The following is a 13655-nucleotide window of genomic DNA, read 5'->3' as shown; positions in this document are numbered from 1 at the left end:
AAATATCACTGTACAATCTCAATTTATATCTGCTCGACGCAACCTCAGAGAATGTTTCACTATCTGTCCTTCCTTTGTCCAGTGGTGACGTAAAAACCCCTGCAGCTCTCCCCTTCGAAACGCTGTGTTTTATTCAAAATATCCAGATAAATGGACATCAAACTGTTAATGATTGTGAAGCAGGGAATTATCAGATAATGGAATCTAACTGTGCTCTGAATTATACCCCAAGAGCAGCAGGACCCTCACTGCCTAAAATAAGACGTCCTTGTGTGCATTGGGTCTAACGCAGCAGAACATGTGAGCTACCCGTGCAGAAAAAAATGCAATTTTGGTGTATTGCAGCTTTCATGGATGACCCAAATAATTTATTTGAGAGCATGCACAAGCCATGCTTTCTTGAAATGAACTCTGTGCTAACATGTTGATTCTTAACTAACTGCTAACCTGGCTGGGACCCCACCACTGCTAATAGTTAAACTAAATAAGTAAAGTGAAAAGGTGTGTTCACAGCATTATATTTTAACATAACTTACCATGCTTGGTGTGATTTAAAGCCAATACTGACTGTATCTCTCTTAAGGTTAGCTAAAAGGTTGGCCCTTTTTGCCAGCTGCTGCAAAGAGCCTACAGCAACCAAGTCTTTAAAATTTCTGACTTTTTTTTCATTAAAGCCTGATATTTGGTTGGTTTGGCATCTTTGTCAGTAGATCATTTGAACGCATTAGCAAGAAAAACCAAGGCTCTCTTAAATAATGTGTAAGAGGTGCCACCTGTCAAAGGTCACTTCAAACAAACAGAAAAACTAAACTTAACTTCTGGCCACATCTTACACGTCGCACCTTTAACTCTGTCTGACCATACAGAAATAACTGTGCTATATCCATGTCTCTACAGCAGAAGACCTGTTTTCACCCCCTTTTTCATGTTGCTGTTTCTACACTGTATTGCCTGCATTAATCATGCTATCTGAAAGTTAACTATCTCCACATTTACTCTAATGCATAGGTGAATTTCGAGGAAAAATGCCGAAAGATGTTGGAGTTGAAGATATGAATTCAACACATCGTTAATGGGATTTTTTATGGTGAAAAATGTCACTAACCTTTTAAACATATGCATGGAGAGCATCACTTAAAAAAATAAGATGGGCTAAATGGCTGAGCTACATAATGTGAAATCATGGAGGCAATTGATGAAATGAATGTATACAGGTACATGAAGGTGAGTGTAGATGTGCATATTCATACAGATTTGTCATATTATATAATGATATATAAGTATGTATGTAATTAACAGTTCACTGTATTAAGAGCACAACCTTTTTTAAAATCAAGCTCTTTATTCATTAATTTTCGGTATTGTTAATACTTTGGATGATTTCCTTTATAGCTCCTATTACAACATGATTAACTGGGGGTTAAATATGGGCGTTCTCTGTGTGTGTGTTGAATGAGACATTTGCATGGAACCATATTCATACCTGTCAGTGTTAACTGCGCCTGTATAGTTAAGGCTGACACTGTGAGAGAGTTAATTTCTAAATGCATCCAGGTGCTGAGGACAGCTAACGCTTAATAACGCTGAAGAGTGTTCAATTTGAACCAGTGTCAGTAATTACTGTGGAAACACCTCAAAAAGAGGAAAATTAACACTGAGGTGTTAAAGTGTTAAAATGAACTGTGATAGTGTTCATTTATGTTTGCAGCGTCTGATGCGTGTGCATATGTGACGTGTCTTTGAGAAGAATTTAAGCCTGCAGTGCCTCCAGCCATTTTTAAGCGCATTAAATCTCTGTAAGTATGAGGCCCTCCTCCTGCCTGGCTGTTTTTAACAGAGCTGCTCAGAAATGTCCATGTAGAGCACATATTAATATGGCCCAGCCTCCTATGAAAAATGCAGAATCTAAAGAAAGTAAAGGTATCCACGCAGAATTTCAATTCATTATGGCATCAGGGCTTTTGGAAGTAGATAGTCGACTGGAAAAGTTTCTTACGATGCAATGTGAGATTCCACACTACTTCTAAATGCATTTGCTCAGGACGGGGTTGATATGATACAAATGTAAAGGTGGCATAAATCTTCTGGCCTGTGCTCTGTGAAGCACTCAGTATGGCTGCAGCCTTCTTTGTTGTCTCCAGACAGATAGAAACTCTGAGCCACAGCCAGACAAGGTGAGCAAGGAATGATTTACTTTTGCTGAAAAAATATTTCCTCAGCCTTCAAAATATCTGAAATTCGAATTTAATGTAATACCAATGCACCTGCACAGCATTATAAGCAGATAGAGCTCCGTGATATTAACAAAGGAACTGATATCAAATATGGATGTGACAAATACTACATATTTCATAATTACAGGAAGCGAGGTTAGTTTTATTTGTTTGTTGCTTTAATAGATTCCACCGCTTTGTCTTATTCTTAGAAAAACTCACCAGGTCACATAGCAGCAGAGCATTCAAATTTCATCAAAGCATTGCTTTCTTAAGCATGTATTTCATTACATCCACCCCGCAATGACAATCTTATCTCCAGCACATACTCAGCAGGGAGCGGCTGCTACACTTCTAATCATTAATCGTTAATAACCTGAGATTGCAACTGTGCAGGGGTTTCAAAAACCAAATAAATATCAATTTCCCTGCGCCTCCCCTCTGCAGCTGCATGGTTCAACTGTGGCATAGAGTAGGTCCTAATTACAGCACGCTCCCATTTCCTGCCATTAATCCTGTTTATTTACAGAGCATGCAGAGGGAAACTGGTCCTGTCTGGATCAAAATGGACAACTTTTGTCTCAGGGAAGGATGGATATAAAGAGTTCGAGGAGATGGATTGTGAACATTTAGCTGATGCAATACTACATTAATGATAGGCAACAATTTCATATCCTGATATTAAAGCAGAGCAAAGCCTTGGAAATCAGATTCCATCACTCCTGTGCTGGAAACCTCTCGCTTCTTAACTCCTCATAAACCTACATGGTGTGAGGGAACGGGAAACAGCTGTCGAGCCCACTGTACAGTATGATACAATTATGTTTGCTTTAACAGTAATGCAAACCAGCTATACATCTCAGCTGCAAATGTACAGCACCCCCGGGGGAAACACCATGCCAATGAATCACAACACTGCAGCTGAGAGCTGGCAGAGTTGTCTCTGGCTCGGTATGCATGGGCAGCGTCTATACAAGGTCACTGAGGGAGATTCACCACAACATCCAGAGGAACCATCCATCTCACTTATCACTGTATGTGCAATGGTGAATAATCATATGATGATAAATAGGGGGCTTCTTCTGTTGTAATAAATAGATAGTGTAGATACCACAAAGTAAATCTATCTGAATAAAAGAGCAGCGCAGAGGGTTTGCAGACACACAGTAGGTAATAAATACACACACACACACACACACACACAGACAAACACACACACATACACAAAAGATATGTAAGCAACATGAACAAGCTTGTGGAAGATTCCTGTCATCTCCTCCATTGCTATATCTCTTTACCCAGCATCTGCTTGTGGAAAAATCACAGGGATTCTGCTCTACTTTTCATTGACTCCTGTAAATAAAAACTCATGCAAAAGCAAATCTGAAGCAGCATAACAAAAAAAAAAGCCTGTTATCAAAGGAAGATGGAGGTAGGTATGTGGGTGAGGGTGCATGTGTGGGGCGGGAAACAGAAGAGAGAAGTGTATGAAATTCACACGATGGCAGCAGGTGAACTAACTCAAAGGATATTTGCCGACACAGCCTCAGTATGTAGAGCCGGGGGGAGGAGGGTGTGAGCAGGAGAACTGACGAGGAAGGAAACCTATACAGAGGTGAACGGTTACGTGGGGGCATGAAAGACACGTCTATTTTTGAACAAGAACAGATGGGCAAACAGATGAGGGAACCACTAGGGTGTCAATTATCATCCGTAATGCTCTTAGGCAATGATGCAACTTTCTCCCTGAGTGCTGCTTGCTGGCTGAGCGGCTCATCTTGCACAGCCTCCGGGCCCGAGGTTCCCATTCATGCTCCAAAACAGTGTGCTGTGAGGCAACGATCGAGGTACATTACATCACCTCTATGCAAGGGTTAGAAGGTCAGTGTGTTTTGTGGTACAGTAAATGGCTGGTAGACAGCATGTGTATGCTTTATTAACTCTATAAGCAGGGTCATGGTCACCCTGACCTAGTGCTTTCATGTTATCTCAATAAACCAAGAGAGGGACAGTGACCCTCTTATGTGCTGTTCCAGTTAATGCAGTAAACATAAAACTTGCTTATGTCTGGCACGTCAGTGCGGTTTTCATGTTGCATGAGCATGGAAGTATTCAAAAAAAGGTGGACATAAATAGTGGAAATGGAAGCTTTTTAACAGCAGAAAAATACAAGTTGTAAGTGTATTGGGCCATAACACTGGAGGCTGTGCAGATAATAGTGTGCATGAGATTCTTGTACAATTTCACAAATGTGAATATGTGTGTATCTACTGACATCGGTTATAACTCCATACACATTGCAAAAAGTCATGTTCGAGTATTTTTAACTGTAAAAAGAAAAAAATCTGAGAAACCTTGCATGCACATTTTGGACGGTCCCTAACTTCTGCTCCTCTGCTTCTGTCTACTGTCAAGTCACACAAAGAACCAGGCTTCAATATCAGATCACAGCTGTGTAACTTCAGTCAAGCTGTACCCTGCACTGCACAACAGATCTTGTACAAACTGATTAAAAGTTATTGAGGATGAGATACTCTTAAAACTATCTACACCACCATGTTTTTAGCCTACAGTTTATTTATGTTTTTGGTAAATCCGCATCGTGGAAAATCTTCCTGCTTTGGCGACTAGCAGCTCCTGTTCCCACTGTACAGGCAACAACCAGCTTGGATTACTTGGATACTGCAGAAAAAGCTGATGGCTATGAGTCAAGATCTGAAGTTATGTGGATTGCCGTTCTGTCACCACTGTATTGCAGCAGTGAGTTTATGATTTGTGTGTGATTAAACCTGACTGAGTTATGACTCAGCAGCCCGTTCATTATCCCAGCTAATCAACTACCAATGATTTGTCACGCCCCTCTGTGTCTCATACAGACGGACGAGAACCTTACATGACAATATTAGACACTCAGAGCAAGGTGAGAATAGAATAAATTAGAATAAAGAACAAAAAAAATCCTGAGAGGGGTGGAGGTCGGGGTAGAGCGGTGAGTCACACACAGAGCCTTCACCCAGAAGACAGGGTACCTAACAAAGGAGTCCTGGAGCCTAAACCTACCCAAACTCTGTCTGTTTCACAATGTTAAACACAGGTTAGAAAGGTTTTCTGGCAGGGAGGGTTAGGGTTAGGGACAAGCATTGGTATTTAGTGACCTGGTAAGGAGACCAGGCTTCTCTAAGAGGAAGCAGCGCGACATCTGTGACACATCATATTGCAGTCAGTAGAAATAAAAGTGTGGGTGTTTATGCTTTCCGTATAAGTTCAAACCTCATTATCTGTTCATATCCGAAAAAAGTCTGAACATTTGTTTGCATCCCTAATATCTTGTTAGGCAGAGAAGCCGAACTGCTTCCAGGATGCTGTAAACAATTCAGAACTGAAACATTTCTCTCCGCTATCCTCCTCCAGTCCTCCTCAGCTTCGTCCATGCTCCCTCGTTCCCCTCCTGCCTCCAAGGCAGCTTCATAGGGAACAAGAGCTACACTTCATCTTCAAACACTGACAGCACGACAGACTCAAATTATGTGCCAATTACATTCATTTGAGTGACTTGTTTGCTGGTAAACTTAAGCAGCATGCAGACATTGGGCTGAGACCCCCAGAAGTAATTTCATATCGCAAAATAAGCCCAGAGCCTGCAGGTAAAATAATGTTGAAATGTTCAACATTTGAGCTCCCTCTTTAATTATACTCACTTTCGCCTTTCACAGGGTTTGGCTCTCTCTTGTCATAAGCGTGTATTTCTTGGACAGGCAGTGTCATTTAAAGTGGGGTGTCTTCTTATTCAGCTTTAAAAAAAGCCCATTACTCACAATTTAAAAGGAGACGCAAGAGAGAAAAGCTAATTAATGGTAAACCCTTACTAATAATAAGGGTCATTCTGCTGAAAAGCGCTGTCTCAGTCAGAAAATGGTCTGGCACCATATCAAAATGCTTCGGGCAGCCTAAACTGCATATCTCAATGATAATGATCTTACATGACATCCTTCTGTACTGAAAACATAAAAAGCAAACCGCAAAGGCAAAGGTGAGAAAGGACAGAGAAACAGCTTAGACCTTGTCGTGTTAAACATGACCTTTTCTTACCAGCCAGTGTTGAACTCGACGTGGGCATCAAAGAAGCCGACGACAGGAGCCGTGGCCGCGTTCCAGCCGTGTATTCTGGCTCTGATCAGGCCCTCCCGCTTGCTGTTCCTCACAATCTTTACCAGGCCCGGGTAGCGTTTGTTCACGTACTGGTCCAAGTTGAATTTCAGCTCCACTGAAAGAGGGCAGATTAGAGAGAATATTCTTTTCATTGACATCCAAATGACAGTGAAGGAACATTAAGCAGGCAGCTGGAGCAAATGATAATGTCTTTCCAAGATAACCCAATACTAAAGTTGAACAGTTTTTACCTAACCTGCCAAAGAGTCTTTTTTTGGACAAGCAGCCAGTCTATGCTTTGGAAATATTTTTTGACCATTAACAGCTGTCTTAGCATAAACCCTAATGTTAGCATAAGCCCTAACCTGGTATCCTTACGCTCCCTCGTACATTTTGTCATAGAGTGACAGAACTCTCGGATTCAGAGACAGCACAAAGTAAAACTGCAGGTGTCATCATGTCCAGCTCCCATCAATGCCACGATCCCATTGGACATGTGCTGTGGAGCTCAGCGTTTTTGGGGTAAATACGGCAAAACAGCCAACCCCACTAAAATGTTGATGAAACGGAGCATTACTGGGGTTAAGAACTGGAATGTAGGTCTAATTACTGAATTTCAAATTGTATCTCCTTACAGTATTTCCTACAGGAAATAATGTCACATTACGGTACCACATTCTAAGTAATGCATTAGTGCCTCACACTGATAAATATTGGCAGCTCCAAATAAGTGAGAATACAAAATAATGTGGGAACTTTTGTTTCGCAACCCATTACTGCTTTATAAAAAGGAGCTGAAACTCATGAGACAGGTAAAAGATCTACCAAGGACTCATTTATTTTTGCAGAAAATGGTTTTGATCTCTTACAGCTTAGATGTTTTTTTTAATTTAAAATATCAAAACTCGTTAAATTAAGAGAAGCAGCGTTCATTTGATTAGTTTAACTGAGACCATCTTCAAGGTTACTACGGGTTGCTGCAGGATGACTCTCTACATTCCTCCGCTGATGTCTTCATTCCAGCCGCATTATAACATATCTGCTGCTCTGCTCTCACACGTGACGCTGGCTGTCATCACCGAAAACAAAGTTTGCCGGGTAAACAGCCGGTTGCACAAATTGCTGTCTGTGTTTCGTGGCAGGATAGATGGCTGTTTGAGCTTCTCCTCTGGGTTACTGCTGAGCGTTCCACTTTCAGAGGGAGAGATTAATAAGGACGCTTGTGGCACTCCGGCTCCACACCTAGCTCCTGACTTTGGCTCGCAACATAAATCAGCCAGCGAAAGTAAAAAAAAAAAAAAAAAAAAAAAAATGCAGTCTAATCCCCTGTCTGTGTGACTGAGGAGACAGCTGCAGGGAGAAACTGTGAATTTGGAAGCAGTGACCCTTGAAGCAAATGGCCGTTAGCATTTGACACCAAATTAAAGCAACGACTGAGTCATGAGAGCTTGGTGTCTGTCTTTGTGTCTGTGGATGTGTTGTGCTCTTGTGTTTAACATGAGCAGTACATCAGCAAAAGTACTATACATTTGATACAGCCATACTTGTACTTGAGTCTTTCCAGTTACGCTACTTTAAACTTCCACTCCATCATACTTCAGGCAAGCTGCAGTTACTATTTACAGATTAGGATTTCCATAATAAAACATGCTAATCTTACGAAATACAATGCATTGTTAAAGACTGGTTGCTGAATTATTTAGTTTGTTGTTCATCACAAGAAAGCAGTGTCAAGTTCACAACTTGTTAGCAGTTCCACCAAAGAATGATTTTCCCACTAAAGTCTTATATGGTTTCATGGTAATGACTGTCCCAAAGATGTTAAATGATCCATTATTTCAGAGAAAAAAGTCAAAATTAGATATCAACAACTTTTTCTTCAGTGTTTTTACAGTAGCAGCAAAATACCACATGTGCACTGATATACCAGTATCAAGAATGTAAGGGGTCAATGGGGACATTGACACATTACTATGACTTTTTGTACTCTAAGGTCACTGTGTTGAAAACTCTGCTGTATGCAGGACTTTTACTTGGAATAGAGTATTTTTGCATTGATATATAGGTACTTTGAGTTTCCTTGAGCAAAGGATCTGAGTACTTCTTCCACTGCTGTCTATTATGAAGTTATGATGTTAGAGCATTTCGTCCTCACAAAAGATGACATAGGTTTACTTTTATCCAAGGAACCTTCAGTGTTGGGTGACCTCTTCCACTCACAAAAAGTTACAAATCAAAAGAAAAGCAAAACTAAATCAGAAAAGACACCAGAGCTGCACTCATCAAAGTTAGACCTCTCCTCTTTCATCTATATCCTTTGGTATAAAGCATCTCAGAGTGGTGGGTACAAACACTCAGTACTAATGTCACGTAAAGAAGTCATTTATAAATGATGAGGTTCAACTTTACAACACATTCCCATTTGGATCAGTCGCTGATAAAGCTGCATTGTGCCTCTTGGATGGTCCAAAAACCTTTGCAGTTTGGTTCTGCATGCACTATTAAAGGTTTTGAACCCGCGCAACAGGTCTCCTTCATCATCGGCCTACCCGCAGCAACAATATGATAAAAGCTATTAGAGTGTAATAATTACAAGGCTTTGCTGGGAAGGAGAAAAGTTATGGGCCTCCCTCTGATCCTAGAAAATAAAACATTGGACTGCATCCATGGGAGGAGAGTTATGGAGCAGGGAATACATTTTAAAGGACTGGCAGTGCAACACTGAACAGGATAAATAACTATCCATCATACTATGAATTTAAAATGAATGCATAGTAGACTGCACGAGGAGCACCATAAATTCCTTTGGCGACATGGGGGATTATGGAAGCCGCTGTGTTAAAGATAGATGGTGGAGAGGTTTTGAACATGCATTTGATTACTTAAACTGTGGTAAAGCCTGAGAATCCACTTTCATGCAGCAAAGCTAGAGTTATATCCTCCGACTTTCTGCCTCCTATATGCTCAATAACTAGTAGGATACCTAAAACCTTGAAAATAGCCCCCAGGATTTTCTGTTTCCTATCCTGTAAGATCAGCCTCAGCTCCCATCAGTTGTGTTTTGTTGTGTATTTACAACGGTCCAGTAGAGTAAAATGATCACCTTCAGAGAAGAGAGATTTACTTCTACTCCACAAGCCACATTCTTCCAGCGGTGGATTTATGGACTTGTCTCAGACACTGATACAGAAACAGGTCTGCAATTGATCGCTGTCATCGATCACAAGCAGACTAGCAGGGTTACCTAATGGGTAAACTGGCTCACAACAAGTAATGTGATGTTCATTAAAGATTTACAAAAAAAATGACACTCCTTGTCCCAGAAGAACAGCTTCTCAGGAATAACATCCACATGCATAGTGGGAAACATTTTGGCAGTAGACTTGTGCTCTGTGGAACTAGTCTGTGCGCTGGCAATATGGAGGTTATCCACGTCTCACGCACTTATTGGAAACAGCACTGTTGTAAATGAGTTCGTACTTTTGGACTCCTCCACACTTAACCTACTCTTAACATCGTTGCATCCACTTTGATCTAAATTCTATTCAGGCAACATTATGCCTGATTTTCTCTGAATCACTGACAGATAAATTATGAGAACAACTATCAGGGATACACTCACTAAGCTGAGTTCAATTCTTTTCCTCTGCTCTTCATCACCCCTCTTCATTGCTTTTAATATATAAACTCTAATGCTGGGTAAGTGTATTATGTGCTCTATAGATGAAAACACACTGTGCATTGCTTCCTGATTGAATGCTGTATGTGAGGTTTGACAGAGTGATGTGTGGTTGAGTGTCTCGACAAGAGTGACAAACTCCTGCTCATGAATTCGGCTGCTCATTTAGAGGCAACTGGTTTTTAATGGAACATAAAGTCAGAGAAGACAAATGAAACTGAGATAAATTGGACCAGATGAAGAACAAAGGAAGATCATTGTGTAATACAAACAGGATCTATTTCAAAATTATTTCTGGCGAGTGTGACAACGTGTCAAGCAAAGATCCTGCAGTATGTTAATGAGCAAATCCTCCACTCAGAAGCTTTAGCTAGATTTAATGCTCGCAGTGTTTACAGTAATTCAGCTCGCCTTGAAATTAATAATACAAGCTGTACTCAACTGGTCTTCAGTTTATATCCTGTTTTCATTATATGAATCATTAAGTTATCAATTTGGTGGTGATATTTGCTGGGATTCAATCCTCTAGGGCTCATTAAGCCTATCCTTGCTGCTAACATGGCGAACAACAATGAATTGGAGCCATCCTGCCTGACACACACACACACACACACACACACACACACACCCCCAAAGCTCATCAATGGGAATGTGAGTTTAGTTCAGACCGCTGGAACCAGCGCTGTGAATAAACCTCTCAGCCACCAATAAATGTCACCGGCTGTCCCAGCAAAGGAAACGTGTCGCAGCGACAAGGCAAACATGCTTCCTGCGTGTGATTTATTATGCCAGGAATGAGTGTGGCTGTACCTCCACTCGCCTCACTGAGCCTTGTTTAAATGAGAGGGGACAGACAGAGCCATCTAGAAAAGGTCAAGCAGTCTTGCCTGCATGTTAATTGTCTAATGTCACAGCAGAGCAGCTCCCAAGAAACAGCTCACACATCTTCACAAATTATCGTCACTGATGGTAAACATACAGTAAGAGCTGCTGGCAGATGTGTTGGTTCACAGAAAGTGACCTGAATCTGACCTCATATTAAACATGAACAAGGCGAGTGGACACTGAAAAAGTCAACACCTAGCCGAGTTTGTGATGCTTTACAGCGAAGGTCACTAAAGAAGTGACAGAGGCAGACGCTGTAGGAGGTCAGCTTTCTGTTTTTGTTTGCTGCTGTTGAACACACAGCATGTATCAGTTTCAATCTGTCACTTCTTCTGGGAGGAGAAAACTTTATTCTAACAGTTCTGATGAGTTTCCATCCCTAAAGTGTTATTGTGGTAAACTGGGTTAATCTCCAGGGCCTAATTAGTGGGAATGAGATGCCAATCGTGATTTAAATATGAGAATATAAGACAGTTGTTTCATTTGTTGATGGAGGTGATTACTCAGTCTACATAAACACTTTCAAGTAAATTTCATTTTCTTGCACAGTCTATTTATTAATTGTTCAGTTGAGCTTGTCTCATTCTGTTGATTTCACATTGATTTTGTTTGAGCCATCTGGAAGGCAGTGCAATAGCACTGACTATCACCACATGAAGTTCATATGGTGAACGTCTTAGCAAAGAGATGCTTATTTACAGATCCAGCAGACATGGAACAAGGTTGGCATTCTTTTGGAGTCATGTTTCAGGCAAATGTAAGTCTAATATGGACCCTTTTTTTTTAGCTGTGTTTCCCTCCCCACTAAATCCTGAGGGAAATATCTGGCCCTTTATCTGCTAAATGGTCAGTTAACTTTGCTGTCTGGTGCTGGGCCAGTAGCGTACAATGGGTATTTAGAGCATTTTTGCTCAAAACAAACACCTGCTACTGCTGGTAATGACACTGATGAGAGCGGCGAGAGTGAACCAAAACAATTAAGTAGTGGGCCAAAACCAAAACAATGAATATAAAGATGGTAAATGCACTGAGGAGCTGAGAGAAACTACAGTCAGATGATAATTCTCTACTGGTTCATCGCTATTAGAAACACCTTTCACATGACGATAGAAGATTATGATAATAGAAGATTATTGATTATAGCAGTGACAAGGGAGACAGAAAAAAGAATGTTGATGTCCTAAAAAGAGAAGGCCAGATAATAGGCCAGTTAAGCTACAGAAACAGAACAAGGTCAGCCCAGAGAAAAGAAGAGTTCCAAATGAAAAAGTGGAGCTGCATCCCAGAAAAGGAGAAAGAAGAACCAGAGCTGGTTATCGATTGTTGGACCTGCATGTCTCTAATACCTGACCAGTCATCAACAATAGAAAACCCAGGTAAAAAAAAAAAGAGCAACAAAACACCAAGGAAGCAGCAGTAAGAGGAGATGGAGGTTAGAAAATAAAATGCATTTAAAATGGTAAAAATAAGTAAGGGATGTGCAATCATAATCATTCAAAACTTCATCCTATTAAAATGAGCCAAAAACGCCCGTCCAAGGCATACCCGAAGTAAACTGAAAGCTGTTCTTGAACCATTTGTGGATTACATGGATGGTTTTGGTCTCTTTTGAAATGTAACACTCTGAACTTTTATCCCCAGCAGTATAAAATCCCTCGAAATGCTGCTGGCATTGGGAAATAGATGTTTGAACACATTGAAGTAGAAAGTTATTTTTGCCTGAATATTTTATTGCAAATAGATACCTGCAGATGATTATCTGTAGGCCTTATTACCTGAAAACACAATGGGACCACAGCACGAACCCTTATCCTAGTCCAAGTTCAGCAAAACCACAGAAAATGTATATTTTTTCAAATCTAAAGGTATAGCAGGTGTTCTTCAAAAAAAAAAGGTCCATTTATTCAGACAATCTATATTGAGGCCGTTATATTTATATTTTGTGTATCCGTATTTATATTTAGACGACATATCTTTATACTGGGGCCATTTACTATATCTATCATTTCAAACCCTGTGTAAAAGCCCTTGCACTGAATTTCTTAATTTGGCTGTAAATTACCCAATGAAGTAGCGTATCCTTGTTTTCAGTATTTCATTGGTTGTATAAAGCACGAATCATCTGCACAATCAGTTGAACCTGACTGGATCTTTACATGAAAGACGCGAACGAGGTCCTTCCTCTCAGCAGAGACTCTTGTTGGCTATTGTCGGCTGTTGCGATGGAATGGAAGATACTAATTGGTCAAGTGAGGTGTCAATCAAAAGGTCAGAGTGCAACAGCCATCTTGAGACCTACATGTCACATGCATTGGATCGTCTGGACCTTTGCCAATGTAGCCAGTTAGTTTTAACAAGTGCCATTGATCATTGGATTACTATGAGACTTCATTGGTGAGTTGCCTCAATTTTATCAATGGTTGTTTGTTTGTTGTTGTTGCTGATTGTGTCTGCTATTGTGATTGTATCTTGAAATGGTGTGTATAAATCAAATCACAAGAATCTCAGCTTTCCAACAATGTTTGGCATGGGCACAAATTTAAATGTATTTAATTAGACAGGGAGACCAACTAACACTGCAACAACCTGCAGACAGGCTGTTAAAAGGTGTTACTCAGCATCTATGAAAGTGATTTATTCTGTGTCTGGGTTAGGGTTAGGGTGATGTTAACAGGCTCAATGTGTAGAATGCAGAATGAAGCAAGTTGAGAATAGCTGAGTTTAGTGAC

The 13655-nt window shown here is 40.5% G+C and overlaps 1 protein-coding gene across 1 annotated transcript in view; it reads right to left on the bottom strand.

The window, feature by feature from the left end:
• Positions 1–13655, bottom strand: part of galnt9 (polypeptide N-acetylgalactosaminyltransferase 9) — an 87208-nt gene that overhangs the window by 45723 nt on the left and 27830 nt on the right. The window contains exon 4 of the mRNA XM_076729947.1: positions 6303–6477. Coding sequence (XP_076586062.1) covers positions 6303–6477 — 175 coding nt within the window. The remainder of the gene's footprint in view (positions 1–6302; positions 6478–13655) is intronic.

This window comes from Chaetodon auriga, chromosome 5 (assembly GCF_051107435.1).
Source record: "Chaetodon auriga isolate fChaAug3 chromosome 5, fChaAug3.hap1, whole genome shotgun sequence".
In the NCBI taxonomy this organism is placed as follows: Eukaryota; Metazoa; Chordata; class Actinopteri; order Chaetodontiformes; family Chaetodontidae; genus Chaetodon; species Chaetodon auriga.
This window is presented reverse-complemented; position numbering and strand designations above follow the sequence as displayed.